The following is a 27,272-nucleotide window of genomic DNA, read 5'->3' on the forward strand; positions in this document are numbered from 1 at the left end:
CTTGAGGTGAGTCTGATTCACGTGGTCCGTGCGCCCCATTTAGAGAGGTCCTTACGTGTTATATGTTGTACACAGGCGCTCACACACACACACACACACACACACACACACACACAGGAGACACACACACACATACATATACACCTGCATCTGCATCTCTCTGTCTCTCTGACCCACCCCCATACATTCTTCCGCTCCCAGCCGCCTACTCACCTGTCTCAGCGGACTCCCTCCCCCATATGCCTACAATGCCTGAGAAGCACATGACACATTTTAGATATTGGACACATGCCAGCTGGTTGAATGACCCCTCTGCTATGATTCTGTGTTAACTTGGAGTGGAGCCACATACTCTCCACTTGGACCCTTCAGTGTCCTGGACAGTGATAGCAGGCGTGTCCCTTCCCTTTCCCCCGTTCACCTCCTACCCACATGGAACCTACTCTCTTGAGTCAAAGTTCCAATTTTAGAAGAAAAACCAGAGCCTGAGCCCTGCCAGGTAGGTGGCCTGGAATAAGAAACTGAGGGTGGGGTGTGATGCAAAGCGTGGGTGTGGACCCGGGTTTCGGGACAGCGGGGAGGCGGACAGGGTCTGTGGAAGGAGTGTCGGGTCCTCACTCCCAAAGAGCTGAGATTGCTTGAACAGCTATGGAACCAGACCTGCAGGTTCCTGTGTCTTCCTTGACCACTGAGCTTGGAATAAAGAGTGGCTTGAGGTTGATTCTGTGGTTCTCTCTTGAGGATTTTGTCGGGTTTACTTTTAACTTAGCCTTGAGGAGATTCCAGCAGAGGTTCTAGTACATGCCAAGCTGCCATGGGAACTTCAGTGGTGCTGTTATTGCTGAGTTAATTGACACCCTTAATCAGGAAGGAGGTGGAATATAAAACTTTGGGAGGGAATAGCCAGATTTTTCAGAGGAGAGAACATACCAGGCGCTGCCATTTATGTGTTGTGGGACTTTGCTTAGTTATTTAATCTTTGTAAGACTCTGGTTCATCCCTGTAAGAAATGACAATAATGGCAGTTACATTTCATAGGATTGTTGTGAGGATTAAAGGTGTTAATGGATGTGAATGTTGAGTTCTGTTCCTACTACCATTATTATTAACTGAAATTTATCAATAGACTTCTATTTATCCTATAAATATTTACTTATTAACAGATATTTTAAGCATCTATTATGTATCAGATAGCGTTATGTTAGGGTTTAGTTAGCTAGTTATTTTAGTTAGTTTGTTTATTTATAACACAGATCAAGAGGCTCAAGACTTGCTTTCAGATAGTTCATAGTGTAGAAAGAAGATAAAATATCAGTATTACAACTCAGTAAAACATTGATGTAATGTTAGGATGCATGGAGGGACATATAAAAGAAGGAGTAACAGAGTCTGTCTGGAAGAGTCTTGGTAGGCCTATGGAGGAGATAACTTTGATTTGAGGCTTACAAGATGGGAGTAGTATTTCAAGTTTAACAGTTAAGCGCATGTATGGGCTGAAACAAAAGTATTTATTGGCTGATCTAACGTAAAAGGTTAATAGCTTCATCAGATCAGGCTTGATCCAGCAGCTCAAATGATATTATCAAGGACTTAGTTTCCCTTAGTATTTCTACTGGCTTGTGCAATGTTGGCTGCGTCCTCGGTTCCACTTTGTCTTCCTTCAGCAACTTCAGGAGCTCCCTTCAAGAGAGCAAAATGCCTGTAGCCATTCTATAACTCATCTCTTTATTCTACATTATTAAAAGAACTGGGTTTGGTATGATGTTTCCTGAGGGAGGAAGAGGTCCTCTTTCCCAGAAGCCCTAGCAAGTCTCATGTTGGATTTCATTGGCTCCAGTTAGGTAACATGTTTTTTTCCCCCGTAACCAATCACTGTGCCATAGGGGTGGGATGGATGATTGGCTTAGGCCAAATAGAGCCTACTCCTTAAACTAAGAGGATGGGTCAGTGCATATGGTCCATGCCGCCTGAAACACATGGCTCATTATGGGGAGAACCGCTTCCCCAGAGGGACATTGTTCCCAGGGGGAGAGGGCCTGGATCCTGGGAAGCATGGAGAATCTAGCTCTCCACCATACCAGTAATCTGGGTGAGGAAAAAGCAGGGGACGAGTGAGAACAGAGTATGTTTGAAGAACAACTCTTAGCTGAGAATCTCTAGACCAGCACTGTTTACTCGAACTTTGGGCAATGATGGAGGTGTTCTATAATCTACTCTTTGCAGTATGGTAGCCACTGGCCACCTGTGACTGTTGAGTGCTTGAAATGTGTCTAGCATGACTGAAGAACTGAACTATTAATACTAATTGTACTTAATTTTTATTTTTTTAAATTTAAGTAACCCTGCATAGCTAATGGCTGTAGTGGTAATTGGAAAGCGCAGGTCTAGACCCTGGACAGGGTTCTGAAAGAGGACTGAGAGAAAGAGGGAGAGAGAGAAATTAAGCCACAATGCCCTGGTTATGTATCATTTGGGGAGAGAATTGAAAAAAGTCCCTGAAATCATTTTCTCGGTTCTGTGGTTCATATGAATAATACAGAAAGTAGAACCCAAAGTGAAGAGCTAGTGGCAGGAAATGAGGATAGAGACCTAGAGACTTAGGCTGGGGCCAGGTTGAAAGCCCTTGTGCTTTGCCACTCACTTAAGATTCTACCCTGTAGGCAGTAGGGAGTCACTGAGGATTTGGAGGAATTACATGATCATATTTGCGTGTGAGGAAGGCAACCCTGGCCCCTTGTGGAAGATGGACTTGTGCGACTAGAGGCGGGGAGACCAGTAAGGAGGTAGACGCAATAGAGCTCATGAGAAAGGATGAGAATTTGAACTTGGGAAGGAGTGGTAGCCATGCATGGAAGGGTGAGATACGGACATTAGGGGCAGGGGAACGGGGGGGGGGGGGGGGGGGGTGGTGGTTTGCGTGTGGTGTGGGGAGGAATATAGCAGGATGTAGTAGGTTGGTTTGGGCAGCCGAATGGATGATCGTGCCCTCTTTGAGATGTGGCGTTCCAAAAGGAGGGGGCAGGTCTGAGTGGTTTCTTGATAAACACTCTTTAGGGCAGGTGGTATTTAGTCTACCTGTAGGAAGATGTCTGATAGGTTCTTAAGCTCTTCTCTCAAGGAGTTTACAGTCATCTATCTATGGAAATTAGATCTACATAAATTAAGTCATTAGAAAAATAATTCCACGTGCATCAAGACTGTAAGCCTTAAATGCTGCACGTGCTTTATGAATGGTGTCCTGGGTACTTTTTCTGCATAACAAACCGCCCCAAAATTTAGCAGTGCAAAAGGAAAACATTTTATTATGTTCATGATTCTGTGTGTTGAGGATTTTGGCTGGGCACTGTGTATACCATGTCTGAAACCTCAGCTGGAAAGATTCAGAGCTGAGGCTGACTCAACAGCTGCGGCTGCAAGGCATCTGAAGCTGTCTTCCCTCGTAGCTGGTGACTGATGCTCACTCTTTACTGGATCCTCAATTGGGCTGTGAGCTGAAACACTGTGGCCCCTGCATGCAGTCTTCCCTACTGTGGTGCGGTTTGGGCATCCTCACACGTGGCACTGGCACCTTGAGAGCAACCGTCCTAAGAGTGCACAGCTAACCATGGAGGTCACTTGGCACTACTTACCCTATTCACTGTTGGTCACTATAGTAACAGAGATATGCCTGCTTTCAAAGGGAGGGACATGAACTCCATCTGCCCCTCAATAGGAGGAGTGTCAAGGTCAAACTGTAAGATAAGCATGTGGGATGGAAGATACTGGGAAATAAGTTGGCCAGAAATGGAGAGATGAATTTGGACTGGGGTAAGGAGCGATGACTCTCTGCTGGGGCTGGGACTTGAGCTGGTGCTTGAAGGGTGGGTCGGTGGATGCTGGCAGGGAGAAAAGGACACGTGCATGTTGTTGGGGACAGAGGGGGAGGATTTGTGTTTCTTTTGGGCTATCCAGTCAATCTCATTAATGCTGAGGACAACTAAATTAGCTAAGGAAGAAATCCTACAATGGGATACAGCAAGGCCTCCATTCAGCACGTTCAACATCAAGTTTAAAGTTCCTTGTGCCCACCCAGGTTGATCAGCCTTGTTAAAATGGAAAGCCATTTCTCTTTATTTTTCCCATGATTTTCCGCTTTATTCTGGACTGAGAGGAGCTACTACACCATGGAATTACGAGTCACAAAATTTTTGAGTTAGTGCAGTAAGTACACTAGAAATCACATTAAATAAAATACTTGCTTACTTGCCTTTCCCCCCTTATGTTAGACTGAGAGTCTCTGGAGAAAAAAAACCATGTGTAACCTTTTCCAGCTTCTCCAGCAGAACCAGATACAGAGTAGATGCTCAGCACAAGATTATTTGGATGAATAACCTTCATTCAAGGTTAAGCGAAAGCAGTGCTGAACACCTGGGCACTTTGATGCCGTGCCTCTGCTCCTTATTTTGTACTCCTTCTCTTTGTCTCAGAATCCAACCAGCTTCTCTGTGCTCCTTATTCCTCTAGCACAAGAATCTGATCTGTCCCTAATTTCTGTTTCTGTATCTGGCAGTCCCTGTCCCAGAACTGAAGCCTTAATGTCCAAGCACACCTTGTCTGTGGGAGGGAGATTGTTTAGACCAGGGTCAGCACACGAGGAGGCTGCAGGCTCCCCTTTTCCTTGGCAAGTCTCCCTGACCTGACTCTTTTGCTGAAGCTAAGATATGTGAGGAACTTACTTTTTACGGAGATATTTTGTGAAAGATAAATTTCTCGGGACCATGGCCATGGATTCTTAGCCAAAGGAAGGACAAGTAGATATGATCAAATGTGTGCTAGTGAATCCATACAGGTAAATTATGTGTTCTTTGTTATGATGTCCTAGGCTACATGAGAGAGGGCTCTTAAATCATCCACCATCAGCCACTGGAGTTTCTCCTTTCCGAGGAGTTACGTGGAGACAAAGTCCAGGCTTATGTTATTTTAGGCAATCCAGATAACTTCCTAGTGGGGATATTGGTTTGGCTGCTAGAGTAATGCTAGCAACTGCAAAAGACCAGAGGGGAGCAATTCTTCTCTGGGTCTGGCATGGCCCTGAACATACCCTAAATATTTTCTACCTCTAATGTCTGGGATTTATGAGTACTCTCTTGCTTGAGTAGATGATCCTTTTCCTGTATGATTCAGAACTCTGGTTTTTTTTTTTTTTTTTTTGGCGGTACGCGGGCCTCTCACTGTTGTGGCCTCTCCCGTTGCGGAGCACAGGCTCCGGACGCGCAGGCTCAGCGGCCATGGCTCACGGGCCCAGCCGCTCCGCGGCACGTGGGATCTTCCCGGACCGGGGCACGAACCCGTGTCCCCTGCATCGGCAGGCGGACTCTCAACCACTGCGCCACCAGGGAAGCCCCAGAACTCTGGGGTTTGATCAAGTGCTTGTCCATGAGCTTGAGCTTGAGACTGAAATTGACACCCCCTCCCCACTTCCCACCTCATGAACGAGATGGCCCTTCATCTGTTTGGTATTGGCATGTGGCTGCCGTGGTCAAATTCTCTGGGCAGCCCACAGGTGAGATCCAAGCGAGCAGTGTGCTAAAGGGGCTCAAGAGGTAACCGGAAATGTGAATGAGGCCAGGAAATGTTAATTGAGGGTAGAAGATTCTCAGAAGCTCAGGCAGTTGGGCAGGAAGTAACAAACAGACCCTTCAGTCGCCTAGGCAAATGGGCAAGAACAAGATGGGGCAGAAGGAGCAGTTTGGCCACGAGCATGTTTCCAACAATGGGAGGACGCATAGATGCCGGGAAATAACTTGAACACCCATTCCACCAAGCTGGGGCATGAAATGAGGGTTAGACTGTGGGAACATATGAGATGGTCCTCCTTCGAGTGTTGGAGCTGGATTTCAAGCCCAAGCCTTCGAATTAAAATGAAGCACATTAACTTCCTTGGAAACATCAGAGGCATCTTTGACTCCGTGCTTTTCTGTTATATACTGTTTGCAAATTTTAGCAACAGTTTTCGTAGGGCTCCCACCACCGCCCCCCCCCCTTCTTTCTTTCCTCCTGTACGGCCATTATCTTAGTTCAGATCTCTCATCTCCTATATTGGGACCGTTGGAATATCCTTCTCACCAGACTCGCTGTTTTTCATCTTCACTGATTCACCCTTCATACCCCTGACAGTTTTGTTTCCAAAATGCAGGTGCCAACTGATTATTCACCTGCTCAAGCACAGTAGACATTTCTGTGCTATTTACTGAGTAGAGTTGAAACTCTTGAACCTGATGTGCTAGGCAGAATAGTGTCCTCCCAAAAGATGTCCATGTCCTAATTCCTGGAACCTCTGAATATGTTAGATTACATAGAAAAGGGGAGATAAGATAGTAGATGGAAATAAGGTTGTAATCAGTTGAGTGTAAGATAAAGTGATTGTCCTGGGTTACCTGGCTGGGTCCAGTGTAAACAGAAGGATCCTTAAATGGGAAAAAGGGAGGAAAGAGTCGGAATGATGCAGTGTGAGACTCAACCAATCATTGCTGGCTTTGAAGATGGAAGGGGACCAGGAACCAAGGAATGCACGCAGCCTCTAGAAGCTGGAAAAGGCAAGAAACGGATCCTCCCCTAGAGCCTCCAGGAGGAATGTAGGAATACAGCCCTGCCGACACCTTGAGTTTAGCCTTTGAAACCCATTTTGGACTTCTCATCTCCAAAGCTGTAAGATAATAAATACATTTGTGTTGTTTCAAGCCACTTTATTTGTAGTAATCCGTTACATCAGCAATAGAAACTTACATACCTAGTAGTTAAAATCATCATTGTCTTACCCCAGCCTGGGTCTCCATCTCCTTCTCCATGTACCTGAAGCGCTAACCTCTGCAGACCCCAGCCCCGTCCCCCCCTGCCCCAGGCCTGGAACGTGACAGGCAATTTCTATCTAATTGTGTCTTCTCATGCTGCATCCTTAGCCTGAAAAGGTCGTTGCCTGCTTCACCTACTAAAAATAAGCCAGTTCAAATAGTACCTCTTATAAAAATTTTCATGGAGAGTAATCCTCTGCTTCATCCCTGTTAGGGAATCACTCATTTCTATCATAGGTCAACCTTGCTGGGTTACTGTGAGATTCCCATGAGACAATAGGTGAAATGACTTACAACCTGGTGTAAGTCAGAGCGATTCCAGCTTTCACTGAAGGTAGTCTTATAAATGTGTATCTCTCTGGTTGCACCGAAAGTGTCAGGAACATCGTGTCCTTCATCCCTGCATCCTCCACAGCAATGAGCGTGGAGCATCGACCGTAAGAGACACTGTGTAGTAATTTGTAGCGTTGAATAGGAGACAGGTTGTGAGAAATGCCAGATCACGGGATTAGATGATGGGCCATCCACTCCACCCTTGTATACAGGGTATCTGGGACATGCTGGGTACTGTCCCAGGTGCTGAAGATATAGTAGTGAAAAATAGGACAGACCGTTGTGTGGCCCTGAGGCATCTTACAATCTAGTCAAATCCCTGCTCTTGGTCTCTTGCACTGGTAGCTAGTTCCAATCTGGGGATATCTGCTTCTCCCCCGAAAATCCACTTGGTTCGGCAGCTGCAGTGGTTTGGCTGAGAGCTCTTTCAGCTCCTGAGACCTAAGAGGGAATGATGCCCCTTGACAGGAGTGGTGGAAGGAAGGGGAGTTTGCATGCCTACAGGCAGGTCCAGTGGAGACGGACCCTGAGATGAAAAGTGACAAGTGGGTAGGATCGCACACCAGGCAAAATGGGCTTGATGAGCCTGTGATCTTCCCGTTGCTGAGGCTGTCAATGCATGTCCACACAGAGCAAGCACCAGCGCTCAGGGAGTGCTCTAGGCTTTCATCTCTACATCAGTGAGAGGCCTTGTGAGGCTGCTCTCTATTTTCTGAGCTGCCAGTTGTCATCGCTAAAGAAGTGACGTGCTCCCTCTTGGGACATGGCATTTTCCTACTTGGGTGGGCAAATGACCTGGTTTTCTCAGAGACAAAGCAGGATGGCAGGAACCTAATATATGACGAGGGCTGAGAATGTGCCTGGCACATAATCCTAATCCTCACAACAATGCAGTGAAGGGAATGATACTGGTCTCATTTTCCAGATAAGGACACTGGAGGCTGCATAGGGTTAGCCACTTGCCTCAGGTTACACAGAGAGTAAGTGGCAGAGCCTGGATTCCACACCAAGACTGTCTGGGTTAGAGCTTTTGATCTATTACCAAGGTAACAGATAGCTTATATTTGCCTCTGTGTTGATGAGTACCCCTGGAAGCTTCACACTAGTGGCTTTGGAGCCATGGTTTCATCTTTCATCTGCTCACACCTGTTTCTGCCCTTGGCCTCCTCATGAGGGTGGTGCTGGTGGTGGTTGGATGGAAGGAATGATGGACATATAGGAGGGTATGAGCTCAGACTCCTAGTTAATGGTATACTTTTAGCTAATTAACTCTGGTTCTGGTGAGCTCTCATCGTGTAGTACAGACACTGGCAGGGAATTCTGAGCTAATTTGACCGCCCCCCCCCCCTTACTGGGCTGCATGCTACCTAAATCATTTCTAAGAGATGGCTGTCTCTTTCATTTTCAGAGTCCCTTAGGGAATGAGAGTGAATGGATTTTTAATTCATTTTTAATGGCTCGTTACACAAAACCAGAACAACCTCCCACTATTCAACAGCCATTTTTCACAAGCTCCTTGTTTCAACAACACTGCATTTTCATTCCCTTGGTCTGCCACTTGCCTTGTTCAGCTACCACATTCTGCAAAGTACTTTCTTAACAATGGCCCCATTTTAAATAGAGCTGACTAATACCTGTTAAATTCTGTATCTCTGATCCCTTCCTTGGATCATGGGGGAACAGACATGCCTGTGTTTGAGATACAATTCTGTATCTCTGATCCCTTCCTTGGATCATGGGGGAACAGACATGCCTACCTCTCCCTAGCTGCATGGCCTGGACGGTTTGCTCATCTGGACAATGTGGGTAATGATATCTACCCTCCACTGTGGTTATGCCCATTACCTATGTAATGCATATAGAGCACCAAGCACAGTGCTGGGTACTTTGTAGGTGCTCAGCATCTATTAGCATCCCCACCTCTGCCCTTTCTATGTTTGTTCTTCTCTTGTCTAAATTACTTAATCAAGTCGTGCTTTTGTCTGTAGGTGTAATGTTTTCTTTAGTCTACATCCCATCAGATATAGGATATATATATCTTTGTCCTCTCTAGACGTCCCTAGAGAATACCAACTCTTGAAAACTTAATGCAGTCATACAAGAAGGTTGCTTTCACCATCTTCCCTCCCTGCCCGTGTGTTCCCTTTATCTTAGCCTCTTGCGGACATTCTTGAAGTTCTTTCATACCCATTTTGAATTCTTTCTTCCTAATTTACCTAAAAAAAAGATACCCTTGAAAAACTGTGTAAGATATTCCAGAAAGAAGAGGGCTGGGAGTTTCCATTCCCCACCCATCTCTTATGACCTTACTTATGCCTCTCATCCTTTATGAGGACAACTTGATCACCCCCAGCCCAGACTCATCTTCTCTGCCTTTGAACGCCTGTGGCAACACTTTCAGTTCATCGAACGTGTCATATCTCTGTTAGTTAATAGGCAGCATGTTAATGAAGAGTGTGACAATACTCTTGGATAATAGTGAGAAAAATGAGGCCTGTCCTGAAGGAGCACATCCCCTAATGGTGGAGATGCATATGCAAATAGAAAATTACAGTATAATCTAGTGAGTAGTATACTGGGAAGTATGGGCAACAAGGTAGGGGAGCATGGATTACGGGGGATCCATTCTGTCTTGGAGGACAGGTAAGACACCAGAGTGTTGATGGTATTCGAGCTGGGCCTTAAAGAATGAGATCCTCAGGTGGAGAGTGGGAGAACGGCTTTCAGAGGAGACAGAAGAGCTTGTGTGAAAGTGTGGGGGCGTGGAACAAGGAGAAACGTGGGTATTCTGGTGTGGCTAGAATTTAGATGTTATTTTGGGAAAGTGGCTCTAGAAGAGGGTTAAAATGTCAGCTGGGGCCAGGTTGAGAAAGATCTTTTATGCTATGCTGAGGAATTTTTTTTTTTTTACATCTTTATTGGAGTATAATTGCTTTACAATGGTGTGTTAATTTCTGCTTTATAACAGTGAATCAGTGATACATATACATATGTTCCCATATCTCTTCCCTCTTGTGTCTCCCTCCCTCCCACCCTCCCTATCCCACCCCTCCAGGCGGTCACAAAGCACCGAGCTGATCTCCCTGTTATGCTGAGGAATTTGATCTTCAAGGCGGCCTGAAGCCACTAGAGATTGTTTGGCAGTAGGCAAAGGGATTCAGCCTCTGCTTTAGAAAGGTCATTCTGGTGTAAGGATGGAAGAGGGGTGAACGCCAGAAATTAAGTCAACTAGTTATTTTGAAGGTCTCTGCAGTCATCTAGTAGCTAAATCCAATGGTCCATTCTTCATCTTTTTTGTCCATGAACTGCCAGCGGCATTTCACACAGCCAATCACTCCTTCCTCCTTGAAACCCATACTCTTCTTGGCTTCCGGAACACATGCTCTCCTGAATTTCCTCTAACCTCACAGATCATTCTGTGTCAGTGAGGGTCCCTGACTCTAGGTATTTCTCAAGAAAAGACGTTGAAAGCAGGAACTGATTTACAAGAGTGCCGGCAAGGTTGGAGGAACAAGAAGGAGAAAATATAGTTGCTCAAATTTGGTAACTGCAGAAACTGTTACCCCCTGCCCAGGAGGAGGAAGGGCAGTACAAGAGGCCAAGGGTCTCTCCCACCCAGATTCCTGGGGCTGTGCTGAGCTGCACAAGCCCTTCATTTCACTGAGACCCAGCACCGCTGCTGTTGGTACCACTGGCTCTGTTGCTGCTGTTGTCTTGTCACTCAAAAACAAAGTGTGAGGAGAGGAGCTTTTCCCTTGTCCACATGTCCCCCGAGTGACCCCACCCCAGCTGGCAGAATTGGAAGCCAGATGACAGGAGAGTCTTAGAAATACGCTTCTCAGGGTCCTGGTTACCTATGATACTTAGGCAGGAAAGTGGGCCTAAGTAAACAGACAGCACGGTCTACTCTTTTAGCTACTCTGAGTGTCCATGTCCATCCCCTATTCATAAGTAGCCTCCTCTCTTCCTGTTGGTTCAGTGGTAGCATGTGAAGCTCAGAATAGCTGGGTATTAGTTTCAGCTTCCAGTTCAGTGGAACAGGTGTTTTTTCTCCTTAGGAACCAAGATTTATCAACAGAGCCGAAAGTTGTGCGGATGTGAAGAAAGTACTCTGTGATGGCTTACTGAGAGGAATAATGAGAGGAGCGCTCCCACTTTTGCCCCTTGATTCCCAGACCTTTGTATTTTGGCCATTTACTAGTCGAATCCACATCCTAGAAGACAGCACCACAACCTCATGCAGTGCTGGCTTCTAGCTAGTTGTGTCATTGAATCTTTGGAAGTCCATTCAATCATTGTGTCAGGTCATCTGCTTCTGGCAGATGTAGTTTGTGGGAAGACCAGTGGATTCCATGGACAGGCCCGTGACAACACTTGATTTGCTGTGAAATGAGTTTCTTTGTTAGAAGCAATTGTGTGGGATATCATGATGGTGAATAAGGCACTGTGAAATGGAAAGATTTTGATTCTAGCGTATTTACCGCAGGCAAGGAAAGAGAGCCCGAGGAGAAGAAATTGCTTCCTCTGTGTGATGGGAGGGGGACAGTGCAATCAACTTGCCACCAGGTGCCATGTTGAGGCTCAGCACTGATTTCTGAGGTTGGCAGATTGGGAACTGCAGTGACGATGCCCATGTCAGCCTTGGCAGTCCATGGCAAACATAGGCAAAGCCTCCATCTCTGCCACAGTAGCCACCATACACAGGAGCCCACAGAGCAAACGGGGGGATCTGGGGAGAAAGGCTTACCGGCCTCAACAGAAGGCCATCGTGTTCATCTGCTTACTGAGAGACTCGTCTGTAGTAAGTACCATTTGGTGAGTGTTCGCACAGGACACAGACATTCTCCGTGCCAGTTCTGAGAGGCTGAAGCACGTACTGGTTTCCCTCCTCATTCCCTGATCTCTCAGTGCTGAAACGCCCCAGCTTTCGATCCTTATCTCTCTACTCTATCCACACTCCATCTCCTGGTGACCTAACCTAGCCTCATGTCTTTAAATACCATCTGATCACTGACAACTCCCCAGTTGGTATTTTTTAGCCTAGACTCTCTGCCCTGAACTCCAGACTCATTTATCCAGCTATTTGACTTCTCCACTTGAATTCTCTTAGGCATCTCAAACTTAATGTCCAAAAGCTAAACTTCTCAGCTTTCCTCCCAACCTCCTTCTCCTACAGTCTCCATCGCACAAAATGGCAACTCTATGCTTCTAATTACTTCGTCCCAAACTCCGAGGGTCATTTTGGACTATTCTCTTTCCTTCACGGCCTATATCCAATTTGTCAGCAAATCTTCTTGACTCTACCTTCAAAATATCTTCAGATCATGTTTCTTTTCCTGACCACAGCTGTTGCTCTGGTCTACCCCGTACCATGTTTCACCTGGATGATTACAACAGGGTCCTAATTCACTTTTGTCTCCTCGATGCCTCGCTCAACACAGTAACCAGAAGCACCCTGTGAAAACTTAAGTCCTCTAGTAAAATCCTCCAGTAGCTTCTCATCTCACTCAGTAAGAGCCAGTCCTTCACAAGTCCCTGCAAGATCGAAGCCTCCCCAAATTTCCTGGACCTCATCTCCTACTACTCTCCCTGTCTCTCCGCTCCATCCTCATTGGCCTCCTTGCTGCTTCTTGACTATGTCAGGCACATTCCTGCCTCAGGATCTTTGCATTTGCCTTTTTCTCTGCCTGTAATGTTTATTACCCAGATAGCCACATGGCTTCATCCCTTACCTCATTCAGGGTTTTGCTTGAGTGTCAGTTTTTCACAGAGAACTTTCCTGGGCTCCTTTTATACTGCTTCAGCCTGCATAGCCCTGGACCACACCTGCATACGAGCACTTGCTCTAAGTGCTGATATGTCCATCATATGACCCACCATCATCTGACTGCTATGTCACTTACCTACTTATGTGTTTGTTTATCTCCCTTGCCAGAATATAAACTCTGTGGGGGCAGAGAAGCTGGTTTGTTGTCTTCACTGCTGAATCCATAGCACTTGGCCACGTGGAAGCATTCCATACATATTTGCTTAGTGAATGAATGAAAAAATTATGAGGATGATCCAGTGGACTGCAACACATTTCAGAGGACTTGATGTTTGTCTTGCTGAGTGTGGGATGAGGGTGGACTCAGGGGTCATGCTGAGGTTCTATCTTGAACCAGAGAGTTGATGATCTGCCCTTTGAAAAAAACAGGGAACGGGATAACCGTTTTGTGAGATTGCGTGCAATGGAACAAGATGACAAAGTTGATATTTCTTGTACAATTCCTTGTCCTCTCAGCTAGATTGTAAACTCATGGTGGGCAGGGAGCACCATTTCTGTGATTCTGAGCTTGGCATATACCTAGCACAGTTCTGGATACCCAGTTGGTGCCCAGACATTGTTAGACTGGGGATCAGTTGGGCTGTGGACTGTAAATATTCAGTTTCTGTTCCCTGGGGGGAGTGCCTCATGAAGTGGGAGGAGGGCTCCAGAATTCAAACTCAGCTGAGACTGAAAAATGCACTTTTGTGTACACTCCCCGAGGAGTATGTTTTAGCATCCTTACTATGTCACCACTGTCAATCACTTTCGGTAAAGAAGGCCACCGTCCATATTCCAATTGGCTGGAAACAAAGAACTGTCAGGTAGGGGCAGGAATGAGGTGGTGAGAGGTGAGGGGGACCTGGAGGGGACATGCATAGAACCCCATGGATTGAAAGGTACCAAGGTTTCAGGAAGGTTTAATGAACTAAAGTAATTTTCCTTCAGAGTAAAATTTTACAGGCGCTAAAGGCCCTCATTTCACTGAATGTGCTCACGGGCGAGAGCGTCCCAGTGATTTATGAATTTTCAGATTATGCGTTATCCTTTCAGAGGACAGGAATCCCCCGGGGCTTTCTGCTTTGCTTCTAAAGCTGAAGCTGAGTGCGGGAGCCCAGTGAACATACCGGGTCTGATTTGCAGCCTGCTGTGTTGCAGCTGGGGTCTAGAATGGGTGGGTATTTTTCAGAAGGAGCTTAGCAACGCTAGGATCTGAATCCCCCTCACCCCATCAGATAAGGATGACTTGCAACCCTTGTCTCCTGAAGGATAATTATCATACTAATCACTCACATTTGCATAGTACAGCTTCTAAAGCAGGTCAGCTTTCCTTATTTGATTCAAATCAAAAATCCTGTGAGGCTGGCAGGGGAAGGAGAATCATTATCCCCATTTTAGGAAACTGGAACAGATACTGAAAATGTTAGTAAGTTGATCAGGCTCACCCAGTAGCATATGGTGAGATTGGGTTTTGAGTGCAGCCCTCTAGTTGCAAGTGCTCCGTTCTTTCCATGCTGCCGGGCGAGCCCCATCCAGGAGGCAGACGGCTGGACCCAATGGGTCCTGTCTTCATGAAATGTAAAATCTTCCTAAAGAAGAATATACGTTAAGGGAGAGTATACATTTCATGAAGACGGGAGCCATTTCTCTTTTGACCACTTTATCACCACGGATCCTATGCTGTGTTTGGCATAAGGCAGGAGCAGAAGAATGAACGGGAGAGGGGATGTGACAGATAAAGACATTAGTTACCGGCATTGTGTGTGTCTAAAGATCAGGCAGTTAGCTGAGGGCTGGCCTGAGCATCTGGGGGCAGCAGAAGACATTAGATGCCTGGGGACAAGAAGATTGGAGGTGGGTGGTCAGCAAGGGCAGCACCAATGGATTTTGTAACAGGGCAGCCATGTCCCTTATTGTCACCTAATTATATGAGTCGCTTATTACAATATAGTCCCTTAATATATATATATACATAATACATATAATATGTGTGTATAGATATATATATGAGCACACAGTAAGCCTTTTGTTATAATATAGTCATCTAATATACAATCTATTGATATTATATATGTAATATATATTAATATTATATGTTATATGTTTATACATAGTAAGTCTCTTGTTATAATATAGTCCCTCATTATCACCCTCTTCACGCTTATAAAACTTTTTGTCAATCCGTAGTTGACTACAGGCTGGGCTTCCTCTGTCCTTCCTGCACGATTCCATTGTCCTTTGTGCCTTCTTTCTCACCTTGGCACAGCCTGACCGTGTCTCCAAGTGGTTGGTGTCCCCATGTGTTGACACTGCACTCAACACATGACTGTTCTAGCCCCTAATGGCCCATTCTGCTCTGCCTCTGTGCTGTTTCTTGCAACTGAAGTGGCACCCTTCTGCCCTGCTTTTTTTCGGTCTATTTTTGTCCAACTAAAATATGAAGGAAAGAAAGAAAGACAGGGAGGGAGGGAGGGAGGGATAAAGAGAGAGGCCAGACGGGCAAGGGAGTAAAGGGCCATTTCTCTGTCTCCAAATTCTTCATACTTGAAGTTTTGGCTCATATAATCTTTCCTTCATGAAGACTTTGCCGACCACATTTTCTGGACTTAATTGCTTCCTCCTTTCAACTCTTACCTCACATTATCCGCACCTCTCAGCTACACTTATCATCTCGTCCCTTCTTTTACCGTCATTCATTTATAATTCATTCAGTGGAACTTGTGTCGCACCTGCCATGTGTCAGGTGTTGTGCTAGGCATTGGGGATGCAGAGTTGAATGAGACCTGATTTTTGACCTCAAAGAGGTCACAATCTAACAGACAAGACAGACATATGGAGAAGTCACATTAATCCAGTTTGATAAAAGCTATAAGAGATGTATGAACAAATGCTCTTCCGGAGAATACGTCTGATGCCAATTTACGGTTATATGTGCCTATACAGAGGAGCTCTTATATATGTGGCTTTACTACTCTGTGTGTGCGCCTGTATGTGTATAGCTTATATTATTAAGAGAGAACTGCTATTTACTCATGAATAATTCCAATTTATTTTCATTTCTCCTGCTGTCTAAAATCCCCCTAGGATTTGTAGCCTGTTGGTCAAAAAGAAACTTTTTGACAAAGCTTATTTGACAAACCTGGGTCTCCCAACAGTTTGTCTAGTTATTTCCTCATTACACATCTCTGTTTCCTATTTCTTTCTCCAAGAACAAAGAAAACAAAAGTTACCTTCACCCCTGGGCCTTGAGCTCTGGGTCTTTCCCCGATTCCCAGAGTTTAGCAGGTGTCTTTCTAATTCACATAAGAGGAGCTCAGTAAATATTTGTGGAATTCATGCTTGAGTGATAAACTCCTTGAGAGCAAGGATGTGCCCACCTCTCAGGTTGCCTGCTCATTGCCTTGCACACAAAAAGCTCACATAAACATTTGCCGAATGGAGGAACCTTGCATTAGAGCGGAACAAGCATGGTGGAGTCTCAGAGCCCTGGGTGGGAATGCTGGCTCTGTCTCTTGCTAGTTGTGTGCTTTGGGGAGCAAATTGCTTAACTCTTAGGACTCACTTTCCTCATCTGTAAAATGCAGATGCTATATTACATCTGCTCAGTCTCAGAAGTGTGTTGTGAGGACTGAGAAGCACCCAGTGTAGTATTTAGCACATAGTAAGTGTTCAATTAATGTTTGGTCCCTGCTTTTCCTTCTTTGAATTTGACTGCCGACCCTCATCTGGGGGTATCTGCTGGAGAGGAGTCAAGTCAGGCTTTGCTGTGGCTCCCAGGGTAGCTCCTCCATCCTTCCTGCATGCCTCATCTATCCACTGGTGATTCTTTGGTCACACTCACATCTTCTCGTTCTGATCTGAGTCCTTGCCCAGCAGCCCGGGGCTTGTTAGTGGGTTTACTGCATCTACTTTCAGTTTTCTGCCCTGGTAATCCCTTCTTTCTGGTGGCCTTTGGAAGGCTCTGAATGGTGAGAGAAGCCAGAGGTTGACAGGCTTTCTTTCAATCTTGGTTTTCTTTGCTAGGCACAGAATATCTTAAGGCTAAAGGTTACATGATCGTGTCTTCATAACTTTATTATTGTCCTTCTATGCTGGCTCCAGGGGAAAGGTAGCTTCCAGCCCCAATTCTCAGTGTTTGGACCTTTCCTCTGGGGAATATTGGGGTGATTTTGCGGAGACATCTTCCTTATGCATCTCCTATGGCCTGCTTTCTTTGTAAAGTCCACTCAATTTAAAGGCAAAGATGCTTTTAGAGATCAGGATTCCACCATAGTGGAAGGGTGGTGTCACTGCCGCATGGAGTTGGGAGAGGAATCATGGTATGGTGGAGTCTTTCTCAAAGCGTGATCCTCTAATAGCCACAGGAAGGTTTCTGGACCCTCCCCAGGATCCACCAAGTCAAACTTGCTGGGAATGGGACCAGGGAATCTGCATTTAGCAGGCTCCCCAGTGACTGTTAGTCTCCAACTTTGCTCATGGAACGGGAAGAACTGTGCCCTGGGCACTTGGTCAAGGCCACACATTGTTGGGACTGGAACTTGAGTCGTTTCCTCTCTCTGTGTCTCAGTTTCCTCATCTGTAAAATGAAGGTAGTAGACGAGATTAACAGCATCCCCTTCTGAAGACTATGCTTTACTGCTGAAACACCATTATCTTTCATTGACTCAAAAATGACGATTTGATTTGAGAAGATGGAAGGAGGGAGAGTCATCCGAGCCCTGGGTAAGGAGACACAGACACCTGAGAAGGGCTCTGCATTTTTGAGGGGTTTTCCAGACCCAGTTGTTTGTTAGGCAATCAGTTAAGTGACCTCTAGCCCCCAACATCTCTTGCTTCTTTCTTTGTGGGCTTTGCACTGTCTTGAGGTTGTTTGATGTCCCTGAAGGCTTGATGTTGGGAGACAGTGAATTAGTCTTAGTTGCTCCTGCAGATTCTAGATGGGTGTGTTCCGATCTGTTTCTAGAAGAGCATAGCTTTGAGTTTCTTTGTCTAGATTTTGGGATGGTCTGCACATAGGCACCCATGTTTTTTACATAGGGACTGTGAAAGAATGACTTCGTCCATGAAAGAAGTAAAATGAAGAGAAGTCTGGTGTGTATGTATGTGTATGTGTATGTGTTTGTATTAATTTAACAAATAGGAATTATCGGCACATTGCTAACTATTTGGTTGGAGAAGGTTTGGATAAGTCTTGTCTTCATTAGCCCCTGAATTTTACAAATGAGGAAACTCGCTATTAATGGGAGAGGCGTGGACCACTGAGTGACCATGGGGAACAATGCTTTGCAGAGGATACACGCTCTTTGCAGTTGTGCTATGCTAATAGGACAGGTAGCTTGGTACCTTGGTACCTATTCTCCTCTTCTACAAATAGCCATGTCATTGATGTTCTTCTTTTGCTTGGCTGTTTCTTGCCAACCTACTACTCCCCATCACAGGGCACAATGTGAGAGAAGACGTAAGAATCCTCCAGTCATGGCCCTGCGGAGAAGTTGAATGTTGCAAGTCAGCTTTTCCAGGGATTCTCTTTGACCCATAATGGATCATATCCTGGCCTCTGATTTTTTCTTAGTTTACATAAAAGAGGTGGAAATGGTACTGACTGACCCCATGGGGTGCTGGATGAGAATAAATCTCAAAGTGAGTGTTTTGTCGTCGGTTAAGTGCCATAAACACGTTCAATATAATGGCTGATTATTTTTCTTTAATCTTAAATGGTTACCTAGAATGGGAAAGTCCCATCTTGGTAGCAGAAATTCATTATCTCGGAAAGAGTTTAATGGGTGCTGTGCAGATGAACTGGAGGAAGCTAAATTGTGGACGGCGAAGGAGCTGAGAAAAGTGAAATGAGTTGTGCGTTAAATTTAGATAAACACAATTATGTGTAACTGGGTTATCATGCGTGCAGGCAGACACTGTGTATTAGGCACCTGTGTTTTGATTAAAATCGATTCAGGTGCATGCGCTTAGCATCCTGCTAGACGTGGGGTTGTGCCTAAGCCACTGTCTGGGCGCACGAGGCGTAGGCAGGGAAACATCTGAGGTCCAGGTTCCCAGCTGGAGAAGTTAAAAGGGCCTGGGCCCAGCCTGGCCAATGGAAGATCATTTCAGAAAACTGCTAACCCTGTTACAGGCTGTTCAGCTCTTTGACACATACAGCTTTCCTTCTGGGTTTCTTAGTTTCAACTGGAGTCACGAAAGTGGTCCTGGAGTCCAGTGGAGGCTAATGACCTGCTTACTCCATGGGTGGGACATGGTAGAAGGCAGATGGCATCAGAGACTGTTGGGGGCTGGGCTTGCCTGTCATTCAAGCTTTTATGGCTTTGAGGCCCTGTGAAGGGAACACAAAATCTCTTTGAAGCTCTCTGTAGACACAGAATTAGGCCCAGTTCTTTCTTAGCCTCTTAGGTCTACATCTGTAAGTCAAAGTCATCTCCAGATCAAAAGCAAACCCATCCTCTGATCTCTGGGTGGCCATACGTGTGAACAGAGCCAGCTGGCCTGTGCCTGACCTTGAAGGAGGACAGATGTGGAGAAACAACTGTCAGTACCCAGTTAATTCCTGTTGACACGTTTTATTTCAAATGCAGAGCATTGTCGGGATTAAAATAAATGCTACCAGTTACGGGGGGGAGCATTAAATTAATAACTTTTTCCCCCTTGCTTGATCCTGTAGTACCCCTCAACTCCACAGATAAATTCTAAGCCCTCCACTGGGTGATCTGAGATGAACTGTATATTGTTACACAAACTAAAGCCGGCTTCCTTTTTGTTCTCCTCTGCCCTCCTGCTTACCCTCTCTCAGGTTATACTTATCCTGACGAAGCTGTATGACTTCAACCTGGGAAGCGTGACAGAGAGCTCACTTTGGAGGTAAGTGGGTTAGAGATTCTTACCTGGCTACTCGGGTTCGGCTCACGTGAGGAATGCCAGCTAAGCAGTTGGAGAGCTTGTGTTGAAAGGAGCAGAAGATGGTCCTCCTCCTGGATGCCCCCTTTAATGCCCCGGGTGGTACTGATGGCCTCCATCTGCAGATTCCTTAGCACTCTGCTATCTCCCCTGGGGTCTGTCACATATTCTCCCTGGCACTGTGGTTGCTTCTGCATTCCTACAGCGTCTCCTTTGACTGGATAAACACAAATGTGGGTAGAGAGATCAGAGCGTGCCTGGGAAAAGTGGAGGCCGTGGATAAGGGAGCGTGCTGTAGGAGGGATGCTGGCCTTGGCCTGAGTCTCGGCCCAAGGACTGTTTCTTGTCCTCTGGGCCTGTAAGACGCTGTGATTCTTGAGAAGCCCATGATTCTGGGAATAGACACATGTGGGAATCAGGCCCGTGTGATGACGTTTGTGGTCCCAAGCCTTCGTGGGCTTCTTCATCCATAAAATAATATTAAAAATATATATTTTACAACTGTACTGGTGTAAAGATAAATATATTACTACTGTATATTTAAACTTGTTTTCAGCCTAAAATATTCATTTTTTTTGTTTGTGGCTTTAAAAGAAATGACAGCATTTTTGTGAACCCTAGGCTCTGTGTCCATGTGCCTGCAGGATAAATCAGCCCTGACGGAAGGCTGGGACAGGGAGAAGGGTGTGGGTGGATTAAGTCAGAGAGGGCTTTTCACGAAGCCGTGAACCCTGCAGTCTCTCTGGCTAGGGGACGCCGCACGCTCGCTCTTCCATATACCGCCTCACATGGCAAGTTCACGGTCGCCGCCACGCTGCTGGCAGTCACACAGGGCACCAGCAAGTTTCATCAGCCACTCTGAGTCAGCGCTTCATGCTCTGTGCTTATTACCTCCATGGGCCTCAAGAGGGCTGTGTATCCATTCCATTTGCTCTGCCACTTGTAAACACTGGGGAGAGCACTGTCACAAAAGGCCATTCACTTGGCTGTGTCTTCATCCCAGCCCCGGTCCTGAGGGTCTGCTGGGGTTTTGGACCAGGGGGGTCTGGGGCGTGAGTATCAGCACGCCTGGCTGCTGCTTCATCTGATCTGTTTGCGGAGAATCAGCCAGAGCCTCTCTCCCAGGGAGGGGAGCAGTCACAGCATCTATTAAATATTTAGGGTTAATTGCTCATATCGATGGAGGCCTGCCTCCATTTGCACAGGATGTCCAAAACCTAATTTTGCTGCTCAGTGAAAACTGGCAGAGGTATAAGTAACCAGGTGCCTTCCGAAGATGAAAGCATGCCTGTCTCCACTCACGTGGGTCTCCTGGGGACTTAGAGCCTCAGAAACCATCCTCTGAGGCCCTGTCACAGGGATACTGTGGTGAGCCTTTAAGCCTGACTCCAGTGCTGTGTGCTTGGTGCAAATAATGAAACCAGAAAAGCCCATGCTTACAATGGGAAACAGCTGTACCTGGCAGCCCATGTTATAGGAAAGGTTTGCTGGTTTTAAAGGTGGACCAGGCAAAGCCATGGGGCCGAAGCCAGGTGCTTAATGCCCGTAAGTGACAGAGTGTGTGCCCCACAGTCATAAGAGCCAGCGTATTCACTAGTGTGTGTCAAGGACAGCAGATGGCCAAGCGGCTGGCACCCTGACGTCCCATTGCCGGGATTCAAATCCCAGCTCGTCCACCCAAAGAGCTCTGTGGCTTTGGGCACTTTACCTAACCTCTCTGGATCAGCTTCCCAGGGCTGCCGTAATCAAGGACCGCAGGCTGGGTGGCTTCAAACAGCAGAAATGTATTCTCTCCCAGTCTGGAGGCCAGAAGTCTGAAATCAAGGCATCTTTAGGGCCACCCTCCTTTTGGGACCTCTAAGGAGAACCCTTTATTGCCTCTTTCTGCTTTCTGGTGTCTGTCGGTGTTCCTTGGGGCTGCATTACTCCACTCTCTGCCTTTATCATCATCTCTGTGTCTGTGTCTTCTCCCCTTCTGTCCCTTAGAAGAACACTCGCCCCTGGAGTTAGGGCCCAGCCGGATAATCCAGGATGCTCTCATTTCCAGATCCTTACATCTGCAAAAACACTTTTTCGAAGATGGTCCCATTGCAGGTTTTGGGGGTTAGGACGTATTTGGAACGGGGGCTGCCATTCAACCTACTTCACTCTCTTAAGTCTCAATTTCCCTGAATGTAAACTGGAGATGATAGTACAGATCCTACCTGTGCTCCAGACACAGTGTCCTTGCTCTTACTTGAACCAGCCAGCCTCTTCCCCGGAGCCCTTACACTCAGCTCTTTCCTGGGTCTGAGCTCTGAGCTCTCTTCCTGCAGGGAGCAGGGCACACCCTCACTTCCCTCCTCTCTGCTCACCTCATCAGTGAGGCCTTTGCCTGAGGACTTGGCATTCCATCACTTGGCTGAATTTTCCTCCTTGGTACCTGTCACCCTCTAGCTGCTAAATATTTACTTATTGATTTATTTATATTCCCCTTACACCCAGCAACATCTAAGCTTGTAGTGAGAGATAATGTTCCCATTTTAATTCAGTGCTGTATCCTCAACACCTAGGACAGCATCTGGCACACAGGAGGTACTTGATAAGTGTTTGCTTGATGAATAAATTCATGGATGGGTTGCAAGGCTTAAATGAAATATTAAATGTACAAACATTTAGGACAGTTACCCACATGTGGGAAGTGCTCAGTTAATTATAATAATTAATGATTATTATGACCCTGTGTGTTTGTATAGTTTTGTTTGTAAGGATCCACTAATGCCGGGATCCATGGGATGGAAATTGTAGGGCACCAAAGGGATGTATTCTGCGCCATGTGGGAATTAGCACAGATCTTTGGGGGGATGGCGGGGGATAGGGAGGGGAGGAGTGATTTATAATGTTGTTCCTTCTGCTGATTGGGGGAAAGTGGAATAGCAATGGCTACCTACTCAAAGACATTCTTTTGTAGAAAAAATTCTCTGAGCTGGGTGCTGGAATGATGGGCAGGATGCGATTTGGCAAACGGAAGGTGGAAAAATGCCCCTTGCACAGGGCAAAGTCCAGGCAAGGCTGGGCTGCAGGAGATAAGGTGGCCGGGAAGGAGGCAGGGGAAGCAGCTGGGTGTTGGACCAGGTAGGGAGGGTGGGGGGACTCATCGAGTTCACAGAAGGGGTCAAATCAAAGGCAGTTACTCAGAGCATAGATTATCGATAACAGAGTATGTATGGTGTGACCTTTCAGGGATTTGAAAAAAACTGGTGGCTATTATAGGCTTTCCCTCTGGATAAATGTTATGTGGATGTATTTCTGTGTTGTGATTCAGAGGGTTCACAGGTCTGATAAAGCCCAGCTTAGGAACCCCTGCAGAGGGTGTGATTGAGGAAAGGGACTGCTCCTAAACTTTGTGGGAATAATCCAACTTCCTGGGGCCTCACAGGGTGACTTCTTACTTTTTATTGTCTTCCCTACTCATCCCCTAAAGATCTGTGCCCTTGTCCTCTTTTCTATATTGCTAATGATGTATTTTACAGGTAGAGCCTAGGGCACTATGGTCTTCCTTACTAATACAGTGAGCAGAGAAAAGAAACTAAATTAAACACACACCCTTTCATTTTTGTGATTCAGTCCAACATGCCTAGCCAAGTTGAAATTGAATTTGGTGATTCTCCTTCAATTTTCTGTACAGCAGAGGCGCCTGGAGCAACAGCTGTCATGACAAGATGATGCTCCCTGCCAGGTTACAGTATGACATAATTATTTGTCTCACTGAATTAAGAATTGAAAAGCTATCTACTTCTAAATAGACAAGAGACCGTTTAAAGGCATTCTGTAGTGTAGCAGTAGCGTGTGCCCTTGCGACCCTCCTTCTGGAACTCCTAGGAGCCAGTATACTGGGGGTGGTCAAAATTTTTTCTCTCCACCCACACAAGGATGGTTGCGTGAGTTGGTCACCTAGCACAACCGTCTGTTGGCATCCTTTAGTCAAAGGACATTTTACATATAGGATGTCAAGCTTGTAGAATTAATGAAGTTGGGGACTGACTTTTTAAAAAGACCCAGGGCTTCGCTTTCAGGGTGTTTTCAGTCCATAGTAGGTCAAGCCTGGAGGCTGTCCATCCATCAAGAGTGATACTGGACACCGACTCTATTAGATTTTATAGAAGCCTGACCCAAGGAGGAGAGATGGGTCAAGGTTGGGAGGCTCAGCATCCATCAATTTCCTCCTATTCAAAAGATTTAAAAGTGAAAGCTCTGGGACTGATGTCCTGGGTTCAAGTCCACACTCCTCCACTGAGCCACTAAGTGACCTTGAACATGTTTCTTCGCCTCTCTGTGCCTCCATTTCCTTATCTGTACAATGAGGATTATACTCGCACCTACCAGGTAAAGTTGTGAGTCTTCATTGAAATAAAATATGTAAACTGCCTAGAAAAGTACCTGACATGCAGCGCCCATGTGGGAGATGCTCAGGGAGAGTTAGTTATCATATGATCCATGAGTAATTGAGCTGCCTCTCTCTGCTAGTTCCTTTACCTGAGCTGTCTTGTTCTATCTTTTGCAAGAAACTTGAGAGTCGGATATCATTGGCCCCAATTTACAGAAGGGAACATTGAGCATTACAGAGGTTAAACAACTTGCCCCGGATCGTGGAGCTAACACGTAGGGGGATCCTCCTGACTCCTGAGTCTGTGCTCATTCTACCCTGTGTGCTGTGTCTGATGTTGGGTGAGAGTGGATTTATGGGCTCCTTCAGGATAAGAGATTTTTTTTTTTTTTTTTTTTAAAGGGTAGGAGAATGGGATGACATGGAAAGTGGGAGAGGGAGAAATTCCCAGAGTGAGAAAATTGCTCTAGAGTGGTTGGGCTGGGATTTCGACTTCTAGGTTAAAACATTCCTTCTGCAATTGAGATGGATGCTCTGTGGAAATCTGTCCACAGAAATAGAAGAGGCACCACAAGAGGCTTCTACCAGCCTCCTGAGGACAGTTGTGCTGATATCTTTAGGAGGGTGCAGTGCAGAACATACCTAGAGTCCTTAGCACGTGGTGCCTGGAAATGATACATTTCTATTGAGAGAATGTTCCGGAGCCTTCTCCTTTTTGTTTTGTTTTTGTTTTTAATTAATTTTTATTGGAGTATAGCTGCTTTACAATGTTGTGTTAGTTTCTACTTTACAGCAAAGTGAATCAGCTATACGTAAACATATATTCTCTCTTTTTTGGATTTCTTCTAGTCCAGCACTGTCTGATTAGAAATATATGGGAGCCACATAATTTTCCAGCAGTCAGTAATGTGAAAAGAAACAGTGGAGATTAATTTTATTAATAAATTTTCTTTAACTGAGTTAAATAGAACTATCATTTCAATAGACAATTAATAAAAATAATTAATGGGCTATTTTGCCTTAGGTTTTTTTTTTTTGTAGTAAGTCTTTGAAATCCAATGTGTATTTCACACTTAAGGGCATATCTCAATTTGGACCAGCCACATTTTGAGTGTTTAATGTTAGTTAAATATGGCTAGTGGATACCATAGTGCCCAGTGGAGGTCTAGTAACCTCTCACATATTTTCAGTTCATTTGGGGGGGGGATGGTAACTTTTTTCACCATAGAAATGCATATCTGTTTTATCAAAGGACAATAGGTAAAAAATTCCACCGGTTCTGGAAGGCACTTATTTTATAATGTTATGGTACTGGGAATATGTGCAGTGTCAAAGGCTGACCTGATCCATATTAAAACTCTGATCATCTAAAAGGAAAGGACGACTGTGGAAATCTGTCCACAGAAATAGAAGAGGCACCAACAAGAACTTTTAGGTCTTTGAACTGTGATTCTTGGTAATTCTGAAATAATCATGGCTGTTGACCCTAGAGTCAAAGAGACTTAGGGTGAGAAAGGATCATAGCAAATGTTCTCTTCGAGTCCCAGAACCTTATTGTTTCAGAGATAAGGATGTGAGTTCAGGGAGAGGAAGACACTTTGCCTGAGTTTCCTGGATCAGGAGTCTGAGATTAAGAGTGCGACCTGGCTCCTGCTGGCTCCTGATCTCCTTCCGTAAACTCACACATCCCCTAAATGGGAACCCTGGAACTGCACAGAGACAGCCCTCTTCTTTTTTAAAATCGAATTATAGTTGATTTATGATGTTGTGTTAAATTCTAATGTACAGCAGAGTGACTCAGTTATACATATATATGCATCCTTTTTCATATTCTTTTCTATTATGGTTAATCACAGGATATTGAATATAATTACCTGTGCTCTACGGTAGGTCCTTGTTGTTCATCCGTTCTATATATAATAGTTTGCGTCTGCTGATCCCAAATCTCACTCCACGCCTTTCCCACCCCTCCTCCACCTTGGCAACCACAAGTCTGTTCTCTAGGTCTGTGAGTCTGTTTAGAGATAGCCCTCTGCTTCACGTCTCCTCCATTCCCAGCTGCAAATAGGCCACTGTTATATGGTGTACAGGCACCATGGGGCTCAATGGCTGGGTCACGCTCTCTCTCATTTCTGTGACAACAGCATGTGGCACGTGCTTTGGTGCCGTCTTCATGTCCCTTTGCACATATGGGTGTGTGCATCTCTGCCGAGTTTGGTGGCATTCATGGTCCTTAATTTGGGAGCAAGGGCACCACTTTTCTTTGAATGCGATACCTATGAAAAGGTCGATTAATCCACTGCTTGAAGTTGCAGAATCTGCCTGCTAATGCAGGGGACACGGGTTCGAGCCCTGGTCTGGGAGGATCCCACATGCCGTGGAGCAACTAGGCCCGTGAGCCACAACTACTGAGCCTGCGCGTCTGGAGCCCGTGCTCCGCAACGAGAGAGGCCGCAACAGTGAGAGGTCCGCGCACCGCGATGAAGAGTGGCCCCCGCTCGCCGCAACTAGAGAAAGCCCTCGCACAGAAACGAAGACCCAACGCAGCAAAAATAAATAAATAAATTGATAAACTCCTACCCGCAACATCTTCTTTAAAGACATGCCATACTTCATGTGGGCAATGACTACAAATATTATACCAATTTAAGACATTAGTGCCACTGAAAGGAAAATCTTTTAAAAGATAAACTCTGTGTATTGGCTTTTAATACTTGACTTTAGCTTTAACTCGGGCACGAACCATTTGGAAGCAAAAGTAAGCTGTGAAATATTTCCTTTATAAGTTCAGCGGTTTCTGAAAAGAAACGTCACAGACGTGTAACGTTAACAAGAGGCCTTTTGACCAGTTTGTGGCTCCCCAAATAAAGTCTAGATAGTGGTCTTCATGGGGAAGTTGCCAAAAGCCTTCTAATGACATTTACAGACTATGTCCAATAAAGTAATTGGCCACAAAAGGATGATAAAGTAACTATGAAAGCTTGACTACCTAATCTTTATAGTCATTATATATATATAAGCAGGAATT

At 45.6% G+C, this 27,272-nt stretch overlaps 1 protein-coding gene across 1 annotated transcript in view; it reads left to right on the plus strand.

The window, feature by feature from the left end:
- The window catches only part of SORCS3 (sortilin related VPS10 domain containing receptor 3), a 616,865-nt gene that overhangs the window by 161,040 nt on the left and 428,553 nt on the right, over positions 1 to 27,272 (plus strand). The window contains 1 exon segment of the mRNA XM_007470447.1: positions 19,775 to 19,842. Coding sequence (XP_007470509.1) covers positions 19,775 to 19,842 — 68 coding nt within the window.

Source organism: Lipotes vexillifer, unplaced genomic scaffold (assembly GCF_000442215.2).
Source record: "Lipotes vexillifer unplaced genomic scaffold, Lipotes_vexillifer_v1.1 scaffold916, whole genome shotgun sequence".
NCBI classification, from domain to species: domain Eukaryota; kingdom Metazoa; phylum Chordata; class Mammalia; order Artiodactyla; family Lipotidae; genus Lipotes; species Lipotes vexillifer.